The sequence below is a fragment of the Gymnoscopelus braueri genome, assembly GCF_963280865.1.
Source record: "Gymnoscopelus braueri genome assembly, chromosome: 18".
NCBI lineage: Eukaryota > Metazoa > Chordata > Actinopteri > Myctophiformes > Myctophidae > Gymnoscopelus > Gymnoscopelus braueri.
Window position 1 is genome coordinate 46,750,588 of NC_137618.1, and position 24,425 is coordinate 46,775,012.

At 41.4% G+C, this 24,425-nt stretch overlaps 2 protein-coding genes across 2 annotated transcripts in view; one reads left to right on the forward strand and one right to left on the reverse strand.

The window, feature by feature from the left end:
• Nucleotides 1–24,425, reverse strand: part of LOC308073623 (rho-related GTP-binding protein RhoE-like) — a 528,647-nt gene that overhangs the window by 8,279 nt on the left and 495,943 nt on the right. The window lies entirely within an intron of this gene.
• The window catches only part of kif5c (kinesin family member 5C), a gene marked incomplete at both ends in the record, with an annotated part of 106,541 nt that overhangs the window by 3,683 nt on the left and 78,433 nt on the right, over nucleotides 1–24,425 (forward strand). Inside the window, 7 exons of the mRNA XM_080412269.1 lie at nucleotides 16,144–16,231; nucleotides 16,523–16,596; nucleotides 19,605–19,709; nucleotides 21,077–21,125; nucleotides 21,705–21,760; nucleotides 22,418–22,505; nucleotides 23,311–23,435. Of these exons, the coding sequence (XP_080268395.1) occupies nucleotides 16,144–16,231; nucleotides 16,523–16,596; nucleotides 19,605–19,709; nucleotides 21,077–21,125; nucleotides 21,705–21,760; nucleotides 22,418–22,505; nucleotides 23,311–23,435 (585 nt within the window). The remainder of the gene's footprint in view (nucleotides 1–16,143; nucleotides 16,232–16,522; nucleotides 16,597–19,604; nucleotides 19,710–21,076; nucleotides 21,126–21,704; nucleotides 21,761–22,417; nucleotides 22,506–23,310; nucleotides 23,436–24,425) is intronic.

The following is a 24,425-nucleotide window of genomic DNA, read 5'->3' on the forward strand; positions in this document are numbered from 1 at the left end:
TGTGTGCACAGTTTCGGAGCGACCGGGCCAACGGTGCCGGAGATTAGCTGCTAACACACAGACAGGACGGACACACACACACACACACACCCCCACACACACACACACACGGACGGACACACACACACACGGACGGACGGACAGGGGGCAAAACATACTCTCTCGCCATGCCTTTCGGCCTGACGGAGACAAAAATGACATGAAAATAGCCAAGCTTTACAAAGCATAGCGATGTGACGCGTTGTAAGCTTGTAGATAGGCTATTTGTATTGTGTATGCACACAATAGGGCTTAGTGGTGGTTACCTGCAGTCCATGGTACACCTATTGTCATTTTATGTCAGTCATTGTATATATAGGCCTACTATGGGGGGCACTGTAACATTTTCACCAGGCCCTTTTATTTCAGTTCATTTCATTACATTATTCAAGACTCTTAAAGAAAAAGAAGTCTTTTGCAGGTAAAATAGACAATACAGATAATGGTACATATATACAAGTAAAAAAATTGAAAAACTAAAACAAATATTAAGACTATTTGATGAAAATCTCATACAACTCATCAAAGGCAGGTGCGTCATCTGGGTTCCCAGAGGATGGCAATTACCACCCCCTAGTGTTGACCTTTAACCTCAAATTCAGTTATTTTATGTATATTTCTCCACCTCTGAACATTTTTTGCTGAGACTGCTGACTGCATCTCAATGCATGCCCATCCTTCACCTTCATGCTGACATGTGACACACCTGTTTTTGTATCTGCAACCATACATTCATTTCAACCTGGTGTCCCTATATTTTGGGCATGGCATTATAGACGAACATTTTCAAAAATGCATTTTGTTCGTTGCATAAACCTCTTATCTCCATATTTTAAGTTTTTCAGTTTTTTTCGTAAATGAACGCCCTACTTGATCATACTACAGCGTCACACAAAAGCATAAAAAGTAGCAGATCAGTAGAAGATGTTTTGAGCTTGTAGATCTGCTATTTTTGCAACTTTTACATTTGAATCCTGAAACCGTTTTGGACATATCAACCCGACAGAGACGATATACATATTAGTTTATAGCAAAACATAACACACAACACGCCACATCGCGCCGTCTTGTGAGCTTATAGATCAGCTATTTTAGCTATTTTTGAAATAGGGCTTAAGTGGTCACTCTTTTGCCACCCTTTATTTTTTTCTGAAACGATCGGGGTTGGTTAGAACCTCATCCTCGATAATGCTACTCTCTGACTCAACCTGACGACTACACATACATTTGTACATAATAGTCTCTTATCAATTGACAGGCAGGTACAACATTAACAAACATCTGACTAGTATTGTTGGAGAGGCTCTGCTCAGCCTAAATGGAACCATTTACGCCTCTGACTTTGTTCTCATTGAAAGACATCTAAATCCATGAGGAACGGCCCCCCAAATCGACTGGGCTGTAATTCATGTGGAAATCGCAGGATCTGGTTTTAAGAGAAGATAAAGGGCAGCTGGTTGACTGAGGTTCAGCTAGCCTAAATAAGCATCGTTTCTCGCCGGTAATGGGAAAAAAGGGGGCATAGGGGGCGGGGGTGTTGGGAGAGGATACTGCTTGCTTGTCGAATCAGTCATGAGGATTTTTACAAGGACATCATGTCTACGCATTTGTAGTCTTGCGTAGCCAGGCAACTATTCCACAATATCCGAATGCTTTATAGAGTCTGGAACTACACATCCCGAAAGCCGAGACAATAAGGTGGCATCTGTTCGTCATTTCCGTTCACGAAAATATATATATTTCATAATATATATTAAATATCTTTACATTTTATTTTAGAATTTCCATTTCTGCTAAGCAGCAATCATCTGAGCATGCTTAGATGTTGTATTATTTTTAATTTTAGGACAAATTTGCGTGACTGTAAAGGTGAAACGGAGGCGGGGAGGAGGTGTCACATCCGCTTTATCGTCTGATCATTTTCAGAGCTTCCGTTGCTCTACAGTCCACACTGTATGACGGAAGCATTAGAACATTGTGGGAGACAACTAGTCTGGCTCTCGAGACTAACGCAATCTGCACTTCTGTAGACACTGACAGCATGTCAGTGATCGTCTGTAGTCACTGACAGCATGTCAGTGATCGTCTGTAGTCACTGACAGCATGTATAAGATTAATTAAGGTTAATTTTGTAATCACAACATTATTAAAGATATTTTTTGGGCAGCTTTTTGGCCTTTATAGTATAACAGTAGAGACAGACAGAAAACAGGGGGAGAGAAATGGGGAGAGACATGCAGCAAAGATCGTCGGGAACGGGTCTCGAACCCGCGATGCACTGTCAGGCTACATTGAAGCCTATAGGTACCCGGAACGCCACGCCAACCGTTCGGGCCGTATTCACAATATTATTGATCATGAATATTAATACTGACATTTAGCGTGAAGACGTGTTGCTCATTGAGCTTATCTGTGCCGTAGCTTTGGTCAAATACTGACCTCTGTGATGTCATTGTGCCTCCATGAGCCTGATGGATGGGGAGATGGCATGTATGTACAATGTTCTGCTTGTTAACCCCTTGTGTAATGGTGAGGAGACGAGGGCAAGGTGCAAAAGCTGCTCAAATAAGATGAATTTGAATTTGTTTGGGGATTTACATAATAGTGAAACATAAAAATCACTATTACTTTTGTTTAATTGTACAGCCCTATCGCATTGACCTATTACGCAGAAAGCAGAACATGTGTTGTTGGGAGACTTCATTGTCTGGGGTAAACCCTGCATCCCTAATTTGGACAGGCGAAAAACGTTAATGTTTTAGCCAATGTGACTATTTCCGCTATCGTCGTACTATGAAATCTATAGGCCGTAAGTGGTTAATCCATTAGGACCGGGACAGCATCTGTGTCATTTTAGATTTCTTTGGCTTTTCAAAAATAGCAGATCTACGAGCTTGTAGATCAGTTTTTTTTTTTAATTGTGAAAATGTGTGCAAATCTTTGAATATATTCTTTTTCAAAGCGAATATTGTTTGCTTCTTGGGGGTCCCTGGAACAAAATATTTTGTGATGGGGGTCCTTGACATGAAAAAGTTTGAGAACCACTGATATTATAGCAAGAATTTTTTTTTTTTTTAAACTGTTAGGATTTAGAAGATATTTGTAGAATCCCCCGGAAGCAAAGATTTGAGTTACAAATGTTCGCTTAAAAAAATATATATTCAAAGATTTTCACACATTTTCATGATTTTTCAAAAATAAATAGCCCAAAGAAATCTAAACATGACACAGATGCGTTCCCGGTCTTAATGGATTCATGTATGCAGGGAGGGATTCCGTAGCGCTGACTCTGTCCCAGAGCTCAGCCCCCAGCCTTCCTCCTCCGTCTGCACCCAGCAGCCCTCCCTTCCCTAAAGGCACCATGCTGCTGGCGAGCAGGGTCTGTTCACACATATGTGCATATATATCTGTGCCTCATGAAGCCTATAGGCCTCCATCAGTGGTGTAAAGTAACTAAGTACATTTACTCAAGTACAATTTTCAGGTACTTTGACTTTACTGGAGTATTTCCAATGTTCAGTACTTTTACTTCTGCTCCACTGCATCTCAGAGGCAAATATTGTACTTTTACTCCACTACAATTATTTGAAAACTTTAGTTACAAGTTACTTTGCAGATATACATTTATTACATTATAAAACATACATTAACCAGTTCAGCCCTATTTAATACCGAGGCCATTTGAAATGCGACACGTTGTGAGCTTGTAGATCGGCTATTTTCAAACATTTTAGTACTTTTACTTTTGGTACTTTAAGTACATTTTGATACCAATACTTTTGTACTTTTACTCAAGTAAATTTTGTATTCCGGACTTTTACTTAACAGAGTACTTTTACATTGCAGTATTGATACCTTTTCTTAAGTAAAACAATTGAGTACTTTCCCCACCACTAGCCTCCATGTGGCTGTACTCTAGCTGTCTGATGCAAATAGTTTACAGCCCACTAGCCTCCATGTGGCTGTACTCTAGCTGTCTGATGCAAATAGTTTACAGCCCGCAAAAATGGAAATGACTGAAACCCGCTGAAACCCACGACACGTTGGGAGCTTGTAGGTCACCTATGTTTGCCTGATGTTCGCTAGGCTTCAGGTGATCAATATGTGATTTGGCTGCACTGTGTCATCCTACAGGTCTATCTGTTGGCCTGGAGAACACAACACACAGTGTGTGGACAGTAATATGGACAATACACATGATATAACCTTTGATGGAGCACAGTCTGTTACCCATTCTGTTAGAAATATGTTTTCATGCAAATAGAAAATATGTCTTTGAGGGATTAGATAGAGAGCACTGTGTGTGTGTGTGTGTGTGTGTGTGTGTGCGTGTGTGTGTGCGTGTGTGCGTGTGTGCGTGCGTGCGTGCGTGCGTGTGCGTGTGTGTACGTGCAGCAAAAACACAGTGATTGTATTATGGAACATGTACCATTTGATTCTTGTGAAGGTCAAACCTTGATTGTCACTGCTTGTGGAACCTTGTTCGTTTGTATCACAGAATATCAGAAAGGAACAAAGTCTGTGTGTGTGTGCGTGAGTGTGAGCGTGCGCGTGTGTGTGCAGCAAAAACAACAAATTGATTATATGGATGACATTTATTGTGTGCATGCTGCACATTACCTCCTAGATGCCACACCACTATGCACTATACAATTGTCTGGCACCACGTCTTGATGGCCACAACCCACTTAAAACAGAATAATCTGCTTCATTCATGCATTCAATAATTGCTGTTATTTTACTAAACATTGTGTGGTATTGTTCAGAGCCTATTGACTGAACCCCCATCCCATGCATTTGGAGGAGGCCACAGGGCAGATCTGTCAGCTCCAGTGTTTTAATAAGTATGCACATGTATTATCATGTGCAGCGTCATTTAACTGAATTCTGCTCATTATGGAACTGTTGAATAATGAATGGGGTCACGACCTGTGGAAACCTGGTCTTTGTGAGCTGAGTGGAGGGTGTGGGGGCAGTGATCAGCAGTGTTGCCAGGTCTGCTTATTATAAGCGACTTTGGGCTTGTTTTTCTGTAAAATCTCAGACTTCCCAAATTAATGATGTATTTGTCTGCGTACCCGCATCTGGAAATATTTTGTTTTGTGCTAGGGACCCCCATACAAGATTTGTGTTATTAAAATCTTGCAAAAATATTTTTGTTTTTGAAAATGGCTGATCTACAAGCTCACAACGTTCCGCGATGCGACTCGTCATGAGCTTGTAGATCAGCTATTTTCAAATAGCTGATGTACAGTATATAGGGTTAAAGTGCTCATGTGGCCAATAGTTGCTTCTTTTGGGCTTTGTTTTCATAGACCTGGTTGCTTGTTTCTCTCGCAAAATCTGGCAACGGTGGTGATCAGCGCTTAAATCCACACAGACCACATGATTTGTGCGTAATCTGTCACGGTGAAGGGAGGTGCGAGAGATGACTTTTAAACATTATTCATTCATTTCAGAATACAGTAACTGTACTGGTTGTACATGAAATGATTGTCCTTCAGCTCAGGGGTTTGTCCCATCAGGTGTCGAGGTTGTGTTTCAGTGGGTTGATGTGCTATTCTTTGCTGTGTGTGTAATGCAAATCCTCTAAGGTTCCGGACGCTTGGCTTTTATCCCAAGCTTTTATTGATTTGCCGGCACGAGTGACATTTTAAAGCCAGTCACCAATCCACAAAGAGGCTCATTACATGCGCATACATTTTAAAGGCCCCACACAACAGTATTACCAAGCAGTGGCGAGTGGAAATTCTTCAGACGAAAATGGGGAATACTATATGTAAGGCAAGGCAAGGCAAGGCAAGGCAGTTTTATTTGTAACAAGGCAATTCAACGTGCTTAAGAACATCAAGCAAAGGAAACGCAAATATACAACGACATTAGGATGCATAAAACAAAAGGAGTAAAAAATAACAGATACAATTACAGTGCAGAAGAGAAAGAAAAATAAAGAATACAAAAAGTAACAAAGGCCAACCAAAGGCCGCGGCGAACAGAAAGGTCTTTAGTTGTGTTTTTAACCCATTCAATCCAGGAACGCATCTGTGTCATTTTAGATTTGAGCTATAACCATTATTTTATACTTTGGGTATTCAAAAATATCAGATATACAAGCTCGTCAGTGCCGCGCTTGAACATTTTTGCAAATCTTTGAAGATATATATTTTTTCAAGCGAACATCTTTAAATCAAATCAAACATATTTTTGCGATGGGGGTCCGTGGCCAAGTACATATAATTTTGGGGGTCCTTGACATGAAAAAAGTTTGAGAACCACTGATACAGAAACATGTGTTTTTCAGAAAACTGTTAGGATTTAGAAGACATTTTTAGAATCGAAATCGGAAAGTCAGGTCTTAATGGGTTAAAATAAATAAGAGTGGCAGCAGTTTTCTGGGAGTTTGTTGCAGATATGTGGTGCATAAAAACTAAATGCTGCTTCTTTCTCTGCTGCTTTTTTTGGTTGTAGCAGGCCTTTCCCAGATGACCTGAGAGATCTGGATGGTTCATTATATCGCACAAGATCAGAAATGTATTTTGGCCCCTGAACCATTCAAAGCTTTATAAACCAACATTAGTATTTTGAAATCAATTCTTTGACGCACGGGGAGCCAGTGAATGTGAACAATTCCACAGGATCTGTATTGCCAATATCCAAAACGCCTCCCCCTCCAAGCTGTTACGTGGGGGTTCAGCTGCAGTGCCAAATTGATTTTCAGCTTTCAGTAAAAAAGAAAAAAGGGGGGATTAAATAAATTATCTGTGAAATATTTAACAGGAGACATACATTCCGTATCAAAGCCTGACCCATTACGGTGTTGTCCGATCCTTATCACATGTGCTGTGTAGCTGTCGTCCCTGCTTTATGTCAACATGAAGCCCTATTCCACACCAACGCCACAGATGGGCCTTGATTAGGTTTTGTGTCACCATGGTCCATGAAGAGGGGGGGGGGGGTGATGACATATGGGTGGGGGGTGGGTTTGGTTTGTAGGACCCCCCCTCCCACCCGCCCCCCCCCCAAGCCAGAGAAACAGACACGTCCTCCATATTGCCTTTAAATTGTCTCCAGAACTAATTGATTCTAATTGTCGACTCAACAGCGGTCGGCAGGAACAAAAAAAAAATGGCAGGTGATTTCTCCACAAATTTCTTTGGGATCATTTGGCAAAACGTTACAGTAAGAATGTGGACGCTACGCTTATCAACAAAAGAACAGGCACATGAATTATATTATATATAGGGTGTAATAATTTGAAATTATTTTCTGAAATATACGAGTTGTTATTTGGAGAGTAGTACGATTCATGTTTCAGGCATAAATAGCAAAATCATTAAATATTGACACAGTGTTGTTGTTCTTGGGGAGAAGATTATTTACAGTTTGTTTTACGTTCAACAAGTGCAGCTTCATGGCTATTTGTGTTACAGTGTGAGTGTGAGAGTATTTTTGTTAGATGTGTGTGCGCGTGTGGTTTCATTGAACGTTCACTTGCTTCAAAGGGGCAGAACGGTGCGGCGCTGCAGGGTCTCCTGGGTAATTCTGTCTCCATGACGATGGAGGCTGAAGGCTGTAGACATGATTGGTGGGGGAGCAGACAGACAGACAGACAGACAGACACTGAACAGAATTCCTATCAGCTATTTGAAATGCCACGGGCACAAGCATGCATGCACGCACGCACACATTTAATCATTTATTTATGTCCACATAAGAGATACAATACGAGGACAAATATTTACACAGTGCTGTAAAAAATGTACAGTCAGCAAATCTTGGACAAATACCCAAACACCCCTCAGGGGTACAAGTAACAGCGTCTTCGCCATATTTGGCGGTTACCAATAAAAGTGATTGCACAGCATTTTGCAAGCCGTTTTGCTGCTTTTTTTTGGCATCCCAAGTTGTTGTAAGCCTCTTACAACCCAACCTATGTACATGTCCTGGGCTGCCAAAGATGAAAACAAGTAGATTGCACCTATAACCTTGCCTAGCTCTGTGATGGTATGGAGGAGCGGCTGGTAGTTAATGACTTTGGTCATAAAAGCTTCCTCTAAGTTATAGAGTCAAAGGTGCAACAACATTGACAAGAACAACATCTGGTGTATTAGCAGAGAGAAGTGCAAAGATTTCAGGATTTTCAGTACAGAGTTGAAACATGGAAGGTTTGACACAGGAATGTTTGTACTGTACATTCTCACAGACAGTGTAAGATGTTTAGATATGTCCTTTGTTATGAGATCAACTATTCTGTTGTGGCGTGCTATGTCAAGCCTTTTATAGGCATAGATAGCAGCCGTTCAAAATGTGTGACATGGTTTCTGTAACAAGCCCTGTGGTGTGATGCAAACAATGAGGTACATGGGTGGAGGGAAACCAGAGGGAAACGTTGACACACACACAAAAAAGTACAGAGGTACAGTTAGACAATATATTCAATTCATCAAGACAAAGACATACCATACAAAATCATCAATACTAGGAGCAGTAAAAGTATATTTACAGAAAAACAGGTAATTTATATTGGCAAGGTAGAAGCCTTGGTGAGCGGCAGTGCCTCAGGGGTGGAGTGGCCGGTAGAGCGGCCGAATGGCAACCGTGAGGTTCCCCGTTCGATCCCGGGCTCCCCCAGAGTTGGTGTCGAAGTGTCCTTAAGCAAGACGCTGAACCCCTAATTGCTCCTGATGAGCAGGTTGGTGCCTTGCATGGTTCCTCTGCCATGGGTGTGTGAATGTGTGTGTGAATGTAATGCACAATCTATGTAAAGCAATATGTAAATGCACCATTTACCTTGTCTAGGTGCTCTTTTATGGTGGTTATGAAGGAGGGTATATAGGGAAGGAGTCACACTTCTTGATAGCTGCGGTCATTCCACATTTTGGCAGCATAATAGTAGAATGAATTCATCCCCTATGTTTGTGCCAAATCTGGGGGGAATGAGATCAGTGGAGCTCCCTCTGGTGTTGTGCCTGTGGGCGTGTCTCACTCTAAATAGGGCAAGTGGCTAAGAGAGATTGTCCCCCCCTCCTTTTCACATATCAAACCTTGGTGGTATTAGAACAGCGGATGTGCAGAAGACAGTATAGGCCTACGGTGGTGTAGATGTTCTCCTCCACCAGGCTGGTGTGTGTGTGTGTGTGTGTGTGTGTGTGTGTGTGTGTGTGTGTGTGTGTGTGTGTGTGTGTGCGCGTGTGTTCGTGTGCGTGTGTGGTGAGGATGTGTTGATGTAATCGTGCCTGCATCTTTCCACAGGGTTTGGAACATCAGGCACTCTACCACCGGCCTGGGCTGTCCCAAGGGACACTGCATCAATAATTGAGAGGACCAACATGGCATTTAGACTGTGTGCGTGTGTGCGTGTGTGCGTGTGTGTGCGTGTGTGCGTGTGTGTGTGTGTGTGTGTGTGTGTGTGTGTGTGTGTGTGTGTGTGTTATATATTACTCAGAGGATTGGTTAGATGTTGTATTGTTAAGTTACACACAAATGTTTGCATTTGTTTTGTTTTTTCAAGTACAGAGGTCATGTCCATATAACTGTGAACACTACATTAGCATCGTATGTGATTGTGTGTGATCTGTAACCAATGTAACATTACATATCGTTACTGTCAGGCAGAAACCTCTTATCTCCGTATTTTAACTTTTTGTGTTTTTTTCATAAATGAACGCCCTACTTGATCATACTACAGTGTCACACAAAGGCAGCAAAGGTAGCAGATCTACAAGCTCGAAACGCGGCGCTTGTACTTGCTACTTCTGCTACGATATGTGACATACTGTATGTCACAGTTTATGCTGGTGGATTTTAGGTTCAGTTTAGTGTTGATTCAGCTTTCATTGTTGCATTGAGGCAAATATCAAAATACTGAATCCTGCAGCCTAAAAACTGTCTGGGGTACAAAAGTCTGAGTAGACGTTAAAACTACCCCAAACATGTTTGAAAGTGAAATATCCCTTTACCCCAGTGGTTCGCAAACATTTCCCATGTCAAGGACCCCCAAATTAGTATGTATTTGGCCGCGGACCCCCATCTGAAAATGATGTTGTGTGAGGGACCCCCATACAAGATTTGTGTTGTTAAAATGTTTCAAAACATATTATCTAGTAGCTGATCTACAAGCTCACACAACGCATCATCTGCCATCTTCAAATGGCCAGTGTAGATACGGGTTAAAGTGGTTAAACTGATTTGATGCTAAATTAACTAATTTTGCAGGGGAACCCCTTCAAGGACCCCTGGGGGACCCCACTTTGAGACCCGCTGGTAGAAAGCGTGAGAGAGAGAAAGATATAGGGGCTTAAATCAACAGCAATCATTTTTCTATCGCCTTTTGATTTGCCAAGGGACACCTGGAGGCCGCCGACAGCCAATCAGAGCAGGCCTCACCCGGCAGGATGCTGTTTCCGTGGTGACTAGTATAGTCTGTAAAAAACATGTCTGTCTCTCTGACACTCTATCTGTCTGCTTCTCTCTGTCTCTCTTTCAGTCTCTGTCTGTCTGTCTGTCTGTCTGTCTGTCTGTCTGTCTGTCTGTCTTTCTCTCTCTCTTCAGCAAATAATCTCTTTCTCACTCAGCCCCAGGCACGTGCCCACATAGAGACATGAAAGGGGACTCGAGCCCCCCTGCCCTTTTACCCGTCTGAAAAAAAAGTGCCCTCTCTCCAGACCTTGAATGCAGCATTTACTATGGTGTGAGAAACACATGCAAATGCCCTTTCCATGCCGTACCCCGAAGGCTGTATAATTTTATAGCCAAAGTATAAAATAATGGTCTAAGTGGTTACACAGATGTTACTCTGTGTCACGATTCTTTTTTGCCTTTTAGAAATTTCAGCCCGTTCCGCTTTAACATTCTCTGCACGTCCGCGCTCTGCCCTGTCATTCTCTCACCTATACATACAGTGCACACATCACATACCCCGCCCCCCCCGTTTGGAATCCTTGAACCCCCTCTGCTCTCATGCTATAAAAGCTTCTGGTAGAGAGTACGTCCCCCATGCTGTCAGAGAGCTGTCCACAACAAAGACATGCAGAGCTGAAGGAGGACAGCCAACCTCCCCCTTTCCCTTAATCCTTTAGCAACGGGAACGCATCTGTGTCATTTTTTTTATTTCTTTGGCTATTCAAAAATAGCAGATATACAAGCTCATAGCGTGGCACAAAGTGCCGCAGTATGAGCTTGTAGATCTGTTATTTTTTTAAAATCGTGAAACTTTGTGCAAATCTTTGAATATATATATATTTTTAAAGTGAACATTTGTAATTCAAATCTTTGCTTCTGGGGGTTCCTGGAACAACATATTATCAGATGGGGGTCGGCGGCCAAATACATATCATTTTGGGAGGTCCTTGACATGAAAAAGCAACATACGTTTTTTTCAAAAAACTGTTAGGATTTAGAAGACATTTGTAGAATCCCCAGAAGCAATATGATCTGAGTCACTAAAAATATATATATATTCAAAGATTTGCACACTTTTTCACGATTTAGTAGATCTGCTCTCTTTTTTTAATAGCCAAAGAAAAAAAAAAATGCTTTCCCTGGTTTTAATGGGTTAAAACAACTACTAGTATAGAATACTGGATGCAAGGTCTTTGTTTTTTTTTACACTGTGTCTCTTTTCCTATTGATCGCTAATCACTAGGGCTGCCACTGATTATGCAGTTTTACTTGACGACCAAAAGCAGTAGAACTAGAACCCCTATCCAGAGCGCGACTCCATAGTCTCTCGAGACTGACGGATGCCAATGAATTGTCACACAAATGATTTTGATTCACGATTTAATTGTGTCTTTGGTAGTATTGGCACATGGGAACACAAAAATATAAATCACAATTCTGTTTGTCTTTTAGATTTTGTAAACGCAAAATGCACAGAGCAGATATGACAAATAACTGAAATGTACAAAGAAATGACTGACAATGACCGGTAGTCAATATTCAAAAATAATTAATGTACTATTACAAAATAGGCCACATTTAATCGTTTTTATACTTTGATGTTTTCTTGTGGAAATAACCGATCTACAAGCTTACAATGTTTGAAAATGTATGACACGTTTTCAACATGGAATTATGGAAACATGACGATTATGCAAAAATGATTGTGATTATCTCAAATAACTGCGATTAGGCGGTTATGTAGTAACTGTGACAGGTCTACAAATCATCTTTTTTTGTACCAAATCAACATCACAGTGGGAGAACAAAGGCTTGTGGAGAATTGTTTGGGAAGCGAGAGCTACGCATCATAAATGTTTTATGGTGCTGCTGTGATGTGTGGTTTCTATACATGCAGAAGGGGATCGAGGGTACCATGGTACGTAATGGACTATTTCCGGATCTGGGAATGTTATTCAATGCCTCACTGCGCACACGCACATGCGTGTACGCGTGTTGGAAGCTACTATAGAAGTGCTGCAGTAAGCATATGATGACCACCACACCCACCCACCCACCCACTGCTGCCTGTGTGTGTGTGTGTGTGTGTGTGTGTGTGTGTGTGTGTGTGTGTGTGTGTGTGTGTGCGGGTGCGGGTGCGTGCTTACTGCTTAGATTGTAATGAGATTTAACAGAAATTAGATGTTGGGAATATTAGTAACAATAACAACACCCAATACTGTGCATATTGGAGAAAAATCTATCTTGAGTACTGAAGTCTGTCTGTCTGTCTGTCTGTCTGTCTGTCTGTCTGTCTGTCTGTCTTTAATTAAGGGGAATTCAGCCTCATAAGACAATTAACAAAGCAGTGATTCAGGAAAGATGAGTGAAAACAAATGACACAATTCATTCCATCTTCAACGATGACTCTTCCTTATATTCAGGGGGTGTAGGGGGTCTCTCCACTCAGCACCAACCTGTACTGTTAGTGTGATATGGGTTAGCAGGTCTCTCCACTCAGCACCAACCTGTACTGTTCAATCTGCACTGGTGGCTGCTGGCGTTTTAAGCGGTGCTAGCCCACTTCTACATCTGACTTTGTTTTGTGTGTATCCTGTATATGTGTGTGTGTGTGTGTGTGTGTGTGTGTGTGTGTGTGTGCGTGTGCGTGTGTGCGTGCGTGTGTTTGTATGTGTGTATGTACGTTTACGCCATAAGCTGAAACTAATTGCAACACAAAAACTGCAAATTAAGAGAGAGGGAGAGAGACAGCAGCAGCTGGCCTAATCTTTAATTGGCAGTATTTGTAACACCTGGGCACGAGGCACTGCTTTCTTCATGCTGGGTGTGAACATTTTCACATGCACTACTGTACTCCAAGCATCGTCTTTATTAGTAACCCTTGTTTTACTGAGGCATGCTTGAATGCATATATGTATATTTTTTTCTTTTGAATGTGGTGCAATTCTTATTTCTAAAAGTAAATAATAATTATGTCTATTGTAGTCAGGCAGAATCGCATATCTTGATATTTCAACTGTTAAATTATGTCACACTCACAGTGGTTTGTCCATGGTGGACTGTGGTGAGGGAACACATGCCACAACAGAGTCCCCTGACGGGCAGCGGTGGCCGGGCACTGCCGCCCCGCATGCTGCGTGGGGACTGTGTGGTTGTTTTGGGCTGGGTGTTAGCTCATATGTCATGCTTTGACACGCTCCATCTCTTTAAACATTCTGAAATGCTGTCTCGCCAACCCCCAGGGGAAGGCATGGTTTAGCTGGGAAGAAAAGAAAAAACGTATGCACATCAGCTGTAGCTCCGAAAAGAAGTTCACTTCATCAGGTGATGATGAAGGCCAGGTTGTAAGGCCAAAAATGTTGTGATTATGAACTAAATATAAACGTATGATTTGATTTATGACTTTTTTTCAGAGCTACAGCTGTGTGTGCAGACTTTAGGGGAGAGCTTTAGCAGAAAACAGCAGGTCAACACAAGCTAGCAGGTCGAGCTAGCAGGTCGATCTGCGAAAGCTGTTTTTAGCGAAAGCTTTCCCCATAATAACAGAAAACAGAAAAGACAGTAGTATAGAGCCCTGAGGGACTCCAGTCAACCATATAGGGTTTAAGTGGTTAACTGTTCCTTATTTTGTCTTGCACCATGCTGCGACCAGCGATCATTCTGTATTCTGTCCACTGCTTCTTACTGGATGTGGTCTGAATCAAATTGAGGGGAGAGATGCATTTGAACAGGGAATTCAGTTTATTTTTTTCATTAAGTATTCGTTCTGCTCTATGGTAATGCACAGCTACAGAAAAAAAGAAAAATCCAGTTCATGATCGTGTTTGTGTCGGAATTATTCCTGAGACTGAGATGAAATAGCATGCACTCTGCAACATGAAGGCTCATTCACCCAGAATACAATAAGAGACATTTTCTTGGGGAAAATGCGTGCAGTCAGCAGTCAACACTCACACATTCATATTCAGTAATACTTGACCCCCCCCCCCCCACACACACACACACCCCAATCCTGAAAAATGTCTCTCTCCCACAATGTAATATTTGTGTAGCCAAATTTGACTCAAACATGGAGATGCTAATCATGAATTCTCAATAAAACACTTTTCAGTAGTTTGTAACCCAAACCAGAGTAGACCGTGATGTTGAGTTAAGTCTGTTATTCATACTTCGTTGACCGGCGGTGTCGAGTGCCGAGAATAGACGATCTACAAGCTCATTAATGATAATCCGGTTACGGCAACAAGTCAGTTAAAGCAGCGCTTTTCAACCTGTGGGCCCGGGTCCACTGGTGGGCCTCAAGGATATTGCAATGGGCCCCCATATAATTGCCTAAACACTAAGATTTGAGATAATATAACATTAGCTTTTGCGATGCATTATGAGCTTGTACTGTAGGTCTGCTATTCTCGGCCGTTTTGGGCGCGCAACACCATTGTTCAACGGCGCATAAGTTAGGTCTTGGGTTGAACTGTTATAATGTCAGCCTTTCCTGCAGACCGTGTCTGTATTCATACATGGGCCCCGTCCTGCCCAAAAGCACCTTCATACCCCCACCCCCATACCACAACAATCGCCCACCCCATACCAGATTATAATTGGGTCTAGATATCGGTTTTGATATGTTTTCAGCCCAGGCCTACTCTGTAAGTAGCCTACTGTCTTATAGAGACACACGGCCGGAAGCGGAAGGCCTACAAATCCACGCCCACTTTTGACACTCGGGGTCCGTTAGAACGATGAACTGCAGCTCTCAATGCAATCTCTATGAGAGGCATTGTAAAATACCGTCATTTCACTGGTTAACTACTGAGGCTGTAGCGATTTTTTTTGTGTTCTAATAATCTGTCCCATTTGTTTAATTTGTCCTTTTTAATGTCCCATATCTTTCAACTCGATATACTACCCACAATATACTATAATATACTCCATCAGTATGTCAAAATCGCTAGCATCGGAGATCTAGAGTTTAAGTGATCACATGGTATATACGTCACGGACGCATCCCTTGAGGTTTTCAATAGCCAGAAAACTGGCGAAAGTGGCCGTTTTCAATAGGTTTTGGTCATTATCTCTGGAACAGAAGGTCCAATCTGCTCAGTTCAAAGCTTGTTGGATGCGTGACTTTGAGGACATTAAGCACGCTATGACACATTTTCGGGTTATTATTTTTTTTTTAGGGGAGGCGAGATCTTAGTTGGGCAGGCGACCGCCTCTCCTGCCTCTACAGTGGGTACGCCACTGGTCGGCGCTCGGCACTCGTAAAGACAGTGATGTCACTGAAATGCCCGTCTGCTGTCTACCCTCTGCTGTGTTAGCATTATGGGTAACTCGTTAAAGTGGCAAATTAAATGTGAAACACATCAACTATTAAGAAAACAAGAAGATATGTTGACAAAGACACTCCATACATTTGGAAACATATTTTTATTTAAATCAATATCGTCTTCAGTTAATGCAGGATAATTTTAAAAGTAGGCTAACTCTCATATCCTCTCATAGGGAATGCATTGGCAGCTGCAGTTCATCGTTCTAACGGACCTCGAGTAGCGGCGCTGTCTCAAAAGTGGGCGTGAATTTTGTAGTCCCCGTGTGTCTCTATAGCTGTTCACTTTGAGCTGTTTAGTTACAGGAGTTTGGGAGTGTTCCAGAGCCTGATGAGGACCTGTAATGTGACCATAATGTGTTTTTTGTTGTCTGCAGGGAAAGCCCTACGTGTTCGACCGGGTCCTGCCTCCCAACACCGAGCAGGAGCAGGTCTACGATGCCTGTGCCAAGCCCATCGTCAAAGGTAAGAAGAACAACTAACTGTATACTGCCTGTAACAAAAGCATCTACAGTACGTATGTCAGTGGTTCTCAATGGTCCATTTGGTTCCATTTGTACACTCTCAGAGTTATGGGAGTCCTTGACATTAACATTTCTGAGAACCACTGGGTTATTAATACACAGAAACAATAAGGTCATTGTCAAGTTTATTTTTTTTACTCTTAATAATGATTCGATCAACTTGATGGATGAAATAAAATGGTAAAGTTATGAGATGAGATTGCTGAATGCAGATTGTGTGTGTTGTTCCTAGATGTTCTGGGAGGATACAACGGGACCATCTTTGCCTACGGTCAGACCGCTTCAGGAAAGACACACACCATGGAGGTCAGTCTGCATGAGGCACTTACTCTTTTTAACCACATGAACCCTAGCATCCCTATTCTGGGGGTAACAAACGCCGAAAATGGCTGATCTACAAGTTCACAATGTGATGCAACTTGAGCTTGTAGATTGTCTAATTTCGGTGAAGAGATTTGATGTTGAGGGGGGAAAAGGAACAGACCAAGTACAGAGTAAAAATATAGAGGGTTTGAGTGTGGAACGGGAAATAGGAATGCATCTTACAATATATGCAAGGAATCGCTGTATGTACGTACTTCTACACATATCTCGGGCACTCATACAGTGCCCGGCGCCGAGTCGGTCGGATAGGCGGTTGTCCAGAACCGCCAGGAAAAGCCTCTGGCCGTGGCCCAAATGAGCCATTGATTGCCATGGCAACCCCAGCCTAAGCTTGATTTGGCAAATTCCCCACACCTGTTGAATAACCCACACCTGCTAATTGATTACTTAGCCAGTCCACTTTCCACAGTCAGTTTGCACTCTTCGGACATTATCCATAAAGACGTTTACCACTGCACAAGGACTTTCCAGAACCAGAGATATAGTATCTAAATAATGTAAGGATTTATGTCCACCTCAGTTTATTCCAGGCTGATAGCTGTGCATACAAACCATTAAACATCATGAACAGTTTTAGCATTCAGATTTGTCAAGGCACATTCTTCCAACTCATTTCCGTTGCTTTTCAGCTTGTGACGCTCAAAATAACACGATGCGATTCCATGTAGCACTAATGTGTTGCAACAGGTGAATGTTGTTAATGTAACATTTCAAATACATTTTCTTTTACCAATACACGTTTCGTTTGATTTAGGAAACGAGTTGAAGTTCCTTTCCTCCGTAGAGATTATGTAAATGGATAGATGAGGCGAACTTAAAGGGATCCTTTTTTGCCTTTATTGTAACATGACTAGGCAAAGATGAAATTGCAACATGGCTAGATCTTGGCTAGATCTTTAGCCGTTTTTACTCTTTACCTACCCATGTTACAACAATGGATTTTTAAAAAGAAAGTCTACTGAACAGTGGGCCTTTGGCCCCTCTTTAAGTTTGCTTCGTCTACCTATTAATATGCTCTCTATGGAGGAAAGGAACTCTGTTTACTTATAACTAAACCGATCTGTGTGAAACTTTGCACACAACCTCCCTAGAGGCCAAGGAAAAACATATGCCCTGCATTCTTCACATCTGCCTTTTATAGCGCCACCAGGAGGACGACTTTTGTAAACAGTTTTCTTTATATTACTCCTTCAGATTTTGTCCGAAAATCATGCAAATCGGTACACAGTATCTCCATAGTCTCCATAATGTTTGATTTGATCTCATATCTGCTAAAAGTATCCTGCAAGCCCCCAAAATAATTACACGACCCACTGGGTGGTCAGAATTGCCTGGTTGAGGGCCACTGTTCCAAAAGGCTCCATCCAGTGTTCCTACAGTATGTGAAGAGAAGGGCAAAGTACCGTCTGGTCCCTTACATCATCATCTCCCAGTCTTCCTGGCACTCCATGGCTTCATGTTGTTCCAGATGGCATGCTGCATGCTGCGGCTCCTCTCTTCCTCCAATACACACACAATACAACGAATAACCTCTTAAACCCTATATATTTAGTTGATCGGGGTCCCCCAGGGCTCTACCAGATCCTCTATAGTACAGTGGTTCCCAAACACTGGGTCGGGACCCCATTTGTGGGTCGCGGACACATTTGTATGGGTCGCAAGTAAATATCCCTTTATTTTTTGTTTCCTACATTTAGTTTTTTGTGATGTTTTTTGTCATGAATTAAAAACAATTTCAAACATTCTCTAGAAGAATTTCATAAACAAAATGTAACAAAATTAAGAAATTCCATAAGTTAGAGAAAAAAGAAAAAAACTTTTAAGAAATAGTGAAAATAGCAGATCAAAAAATATATTATTTCACGACCCCCTGATGGTCAGAAGAAGCACCTGGTTGAGTACCAGGCGGTACTTGTAGATCGGCTAGTATTTTCACTAGTTTGGGTCTCGGGGAGACATCAAATTTCTCTTCTGGGTCTCGGGCCAAAAGGTTTGGGAACCACTGCTCTAGTATTTCCCTCTACACCAAATCTCTGTGCCGAAAATAGCAGGCCTAAGCCATAGTATAGGAGAGAAACACAAAATGCCATCCCCAGACTGAGCGTGAAATGTACTCTGTCTCACTAAAAGCTGTGGGAAGTGACACCTCAGCCCACAGGCTGTGACAGTCCATAACAGTTTTATTGGCCAGTCAATAATGTTTTATTGCATTTATCTAGCTTTGGGGACTCCGCTGAAAGAGATGGGTCTGGGGGAATCCTGGACGGAATTAATAATATATATACAAGGAGATGAAAATGAAATACCCTTGAGGGGCTGTTTTATATTAGTTTGGTGATATATTTATGTATGTACTGTAGTTAGTTATTGAAGACAGATGGAGATAATGTTCTAATGCTAATTTGAGTAAAAAAAAAAGAAGGAAATGTCATGATCATTTTAAGTAAAAACGCTATCACTATAAACATCTAGTTATTAATACATTTTTAATGTATCAATCATGAACATAAATCACATTTAATGCATCAGCATCAAGCTCCTTTACATTACTTACAGCACTTAAGATGATAATAATGTAATTCTTAAATGTAGTTTAATTTAACCACTTAAACCCTCTAGAATCAGTAAACTGCACCTGAGTTGGCTCCTGTTTATTTTTTTCTCTAGACCAAATCTCTTCGCCAAAAATTGCCAATCTACAAGCTCACAATGTGTCGCAACTACGCATTGTGAGCTATTTTTGGGTAACGTTCCCCCCAGAATAGGCTATGTACAGTATGCTGGGGTTCAAGTGGTTAACTTTATTTAAAGTTGTCTCTTATATTATGCTATCAAATGGTCACAACAGACAATTATACACAACATAGCTTTGTGTGTTGAATATGACGTGTTGTGCTTGTACAGTATGTGACGGTATTTTCTCCATGCAGGGAAAGCTGCATGACGCCCAGCAGATGGGCATCATTCCCCGTATCGCCAGGGACATCTTTGACCACATCTACTCCATGGACGAGAACCTGGAGTTTCACATCAAGGTAAGAACTGGCCTCTATATGTGGAAAACTGAAAATATACCATGTTTAAAAAAAGTTATGAACTGGCCTCATTATGTGATAAACTGAAAATAAAGCTTGTTTTAAAAAAAGGTCATAACTGCCCTCTGTTCGGCTGCAACTATGTATGATTTTCGAAGCGATTATTCTATCAATGCATTTTTCGATTAAACAAATAATCGTGTTGCACAGTGTTGCACAAAAAAAGAAAAAATAGCCAGTCTACAAGCTTACAATGTAGTGCAATGCAACGCGTTGTAAGCTTATAGATCTGCTGTTTTCGCTATTTAAAAAAAGATTGGGGGGGGGGGAAGCGAAATTTAGATTTATTCCCCAAAATCGTTGCACCTCTAGAGCTCAATGTGTATCCTGACCTGGATGTAATGGAGTCTATTAACACACACACAGTCATATTCAGCATTATGTAACTTCCCTCATTGTGCCTAATAGTGAGGTCACTTTTCAGTCAACTGGACAGAGATGAGTGTAAAACACAGGAAGTGTGTAAATAGAAACAGTCCCTGTAATGATGCCACGTCCCACTGATACCTCTGTGGGCCATATGTCCACCAGCGTCCAGCTGGTGTGTGTGGTGTGTGTGTGTGTGTGTGTGTGTGTGTGTGTGTGTGTGTGTGTGTGTGTGTGTGTGTGTGTGTGTGTGTGTGTGTGTGTGTGTGTGTGTGTGTGTGTGTGTGTGTGTGTGTGTGTGTGTGTGTGTGTGTGTGTGTGTGTGTGTGTGTGTGTGTGCGTGCGTGCGTGTGTGCGCGTGCATTCATTTGAAAACAAAACAGCAGATTACTCAACTTATCTGAGGGCAAGTGGTGTAAAGTAACTAAGTACATTTACTCAAGTACTGTACTTAAGTACAATTTTTAGGTACTTTTACTTTACCGGAGTATTTCCAATTGTCTATACATTTACTTCTACTCCACTACATCTCAGAGGCAAATGTACTTTTACTCCACTACAATTATTTGAAAACTTTTGTTACTAGTTACTTTGTAGATATAAATATATTACATGATAAAACATACATTAACCACTTTAGCCGTATTTTATACCTTAGGCTATTTTCAAACATTTTTGTACTTTTACTTTTGATACTTTAAGTACATTTTGATACCAATACTGTTGTACTTTTACTCAAGTACATTTTGAATTCCGGACTTTTACTTGTAACAGAGTACTTCTACATTGCAGTTTTGATACTTTTACTTAAGTAAAACATGTGAGTACTTTTCCCACCACCTGAGGGCAACATGGCAATACTGTCAAATCATTGCTCAATCGACTGATCTATCACTGATAACATTATTAGATATTGTATTTTGTCTTCCCTCTTTCTGCAGGTCTCCTATTTTGAAATCTACTTAGATAAGATCAGAGACTTGTTGGATGGTAAGTGAATTATTTCAATGTTCTCTCCCCCGCCCTATTATTATTTTGTCTCAATGCTCAGTAGAAAAACTGTTTCACCACAGAATTGGGACTTAAAGGTTTCATGACATTCAGTTTTACAACACATTAAAAGTATTTATCATGGTCCTTCAAAAGTGTATTAAAAGTTTGAACTGAAAAATCCACTCCAGTGATCGATGGCAGGATTTTTTCTCTCTGATTTCTAAAGCCTTTTCAACTCCAATGAAAAAATAAATCTTTGCCTGTGGGTGTCGCTGTTGAGGGATTTTGACTGTCAATCATCGCTGCTCCCCCCTCCCCCCCCCAAAGGAACGGATAGGGGAGGGGAGGGGCGGAGAGGAGGGGGGCGGGATTAAGTGACTATGACATCAAAGTCCAGGAGCCAATCACAGATTACTTTTCAGCCTAATTATTCAGAAAACCCCAGACCACAGAAAATCCACTGAACGTTCAAAGATCTTTTTTTTGGGGTCTAATTGAGGTCATAAAGCCCCCAAAAAAACATTTAGAAAATGAATGTCATAGAACCTTTAAGAACTGTTTGTTTCTTTATTTTAGTTTCAAAGACCAACCTGGCCGTGCACGAGGATAAGAACAGAGTCCCGTTTGTTAAGGTTGGTGTTATTTAACACTATACTGTTAGCAGAGTTGGACAGATACCGTATAATAACATATCGTTGATCATTTTGGTCAGTCAACTCTTCTTTGGTACTCATATTATATAAACCTTGTATGTCCGAATGTATATATTTTTTTAAATAGCCGATCTACAAGGTCGCTGTGAGCTTGTAGATCAGCCTTTTTCACTGCTTTTATGTGACACTCTAGTATGATGTAATAGGGCGTTAATTTACGGGAAAAAAAACATGAAAATTTTAGATACAAGGTTTCTGCCCCACAGCAACGATATACAGTATATGTACAGTAGCCTATATACATGTGCACACAAAATTTGGCTCGACTCATTATTCCACCTCTGCTTATTGAGAAGAACAAAGCGATTTTCGCTCATATCAGCTCTGTCAGGTGAACCTCACATGTTCAAAACTGTAACTTTTCAGGATTCAAGCGTAGCGAAACGTGGCGCTTCGCTACGTTTGATGCTTTTGTGTGATGCTGTAGTATGATCAAGTAGGGCGTTAATTTACAAAAAAAACACAAAAAGTTAGAATATGGAGATGGTTATGAATATGAAGAGGTTTCTGCCCGACAGCAATGATATACTAGGTGTGTCCTCTGAACCGTGTTGTGTTGCTGTGCTGTGTTCTCAGGGTTGTACGGAGCGCTTCGTCTCCAGTCCAGAGGAAGTGATGGACGTCATCGATGACGGCAAAGCCAACCGTCACGTGGCTGTCACCAGTCAGTGCTCTTCCTCTATATACCGCCACCGGCACACCACGCTTTTACATGACCCTGTGAACCAGCGTTGTCCAAACCTTTTTCAAAGGGGTCCATATGTGAAAATATTAAAATACCTTAGGGCCGACTACATGATCTCCTGTCATACTGTACCAAAAGTCACAAAGTCACATACAAATTCACAACATTAAAACAATTTCATTGAACTACAGTGCAATATGAATAGTATTTTGTTGGCAGTGTACTTGTAGAAAACGTAAGTCTGTGCCGTGAACAAATCAAAAACAATTCAGCTCCAATAAATTGTGTTTTGTTCAAAAGGCAGTGTAGCCAAATGTAACAAATGTATCACAAAGTACTGTATAACAGTATATACAAAAATATATATTTATAAATATGCCCTTTCTTTCACAAATTTAGAATGAAACAACACAAGGAACAAGCAATTAGGAATCCTTACAAATTCTTCTGAGATTCAGAGAAACAGCCCAGGTTCATTTCAAAACCCCAAAATTCACATTTCACATTAATATAGTGGTGGGCCATAAATAATACATTTAAGGAAGTTAGCCTTGGGAGATATAAAATCTGCCCCCGGGCCGGACTTTGGACATGCCTGCTGTAAACCCTATATAATTAGTTGACCGGGGTCTTCCAGGGCTACACACCAAGTCAACCAAGTAGACGTTCCTGTTTGTATGCTGATGTTATTGGTTTTAAGACAGTTTGAGAAGTTTCAGACCGTGATGTGCCCCTGTGTTCTCTCCTCTCAGACCGTGATGTGCCCCTGTGTTCTCTCCTGTAGACATGAACGAGCACAGCTCCCGCAGTCACAGCATCTTCCTCATCAACATCAAGCAGGAGAACGTGGAGACGGAGATGAAGCTGTCAGGGAAGCTCTATCTGGTGGACCTGGCTGGAAGCGAGAAGGTAGGAGGACGGTTTCTTTTGGTTCCTCACAATGCTTTTTCTCATAAGCTGTTGGGGGCAGGACATATAAATCAGTGGTTCTCAACCAGTGGTCCAGGGACCACCGGTGGTCCAGGTGGTCCCCAGCTAAATGATGGAGAGTTGGTAACCAAATGGACCCTTATAGATCTTTTACTCTTGAGAGTGTAAAATGAAACCAAATGGACCCTTACGGGTCCATTTGGTTTCATTTTACTCTCTCAAGAGTTAAATTATTGTTAAACATCTACATTACTTAATTTACAAGAAGTCTACACAATTAGAGAATGTAGAAGAACTGTTATTTTGATCAACGTTTGCCTGTTATCTCTCCTTGGTTTAGGGTTAGGGTTGGCATGTCCGAAAATTTTCCAACGTTGGAAGGAGCATGTATTGGCCTTCACTCCAACAGATAAATTAATACTGAGGATTTCAGAGTGTATATAAATGGGGGTCTGTAGCCTAATGCATATCAAACTGGGGCTCCTTCAAATGAAAACGTTTGAGAAACACTGTTCAAGAGAATATATCACAAGAACAGCAGTGTGTTTCCGCTAGCCTGGGTTCCAGAGGCAAAGTATATTTGCTTTAAAGATTCACAAAGTAAACGGATGGAAGAGACATGAAGTCGCCCCCGTTTCAGAAACACTTTGTCACAAACACCATCATACATGTAACAGTCCCCTTAGGAGTAAACCTTTACCCCGTTATGGAGTCTGATTTCTCCTATTATTATTATCCCTCACATCTGTATACCAGCCAATACTTAACATTCTCACGGGAGTCTCCCTATTTCGAACCTGTTCTCTCGCCGTGTTCCTGATTTCTAATTTATCCCGTTAATCTCCTGATTTCATGTGCAATGTACCTACCCTGCCTGACGTGCATCACTCGTCACTGCCCTCGCTCAAGTCCGCTCTGCTGTTTATTGCTGAAAAGAGAAAATGGGGTAAACCCTTACCAAGAACAAGA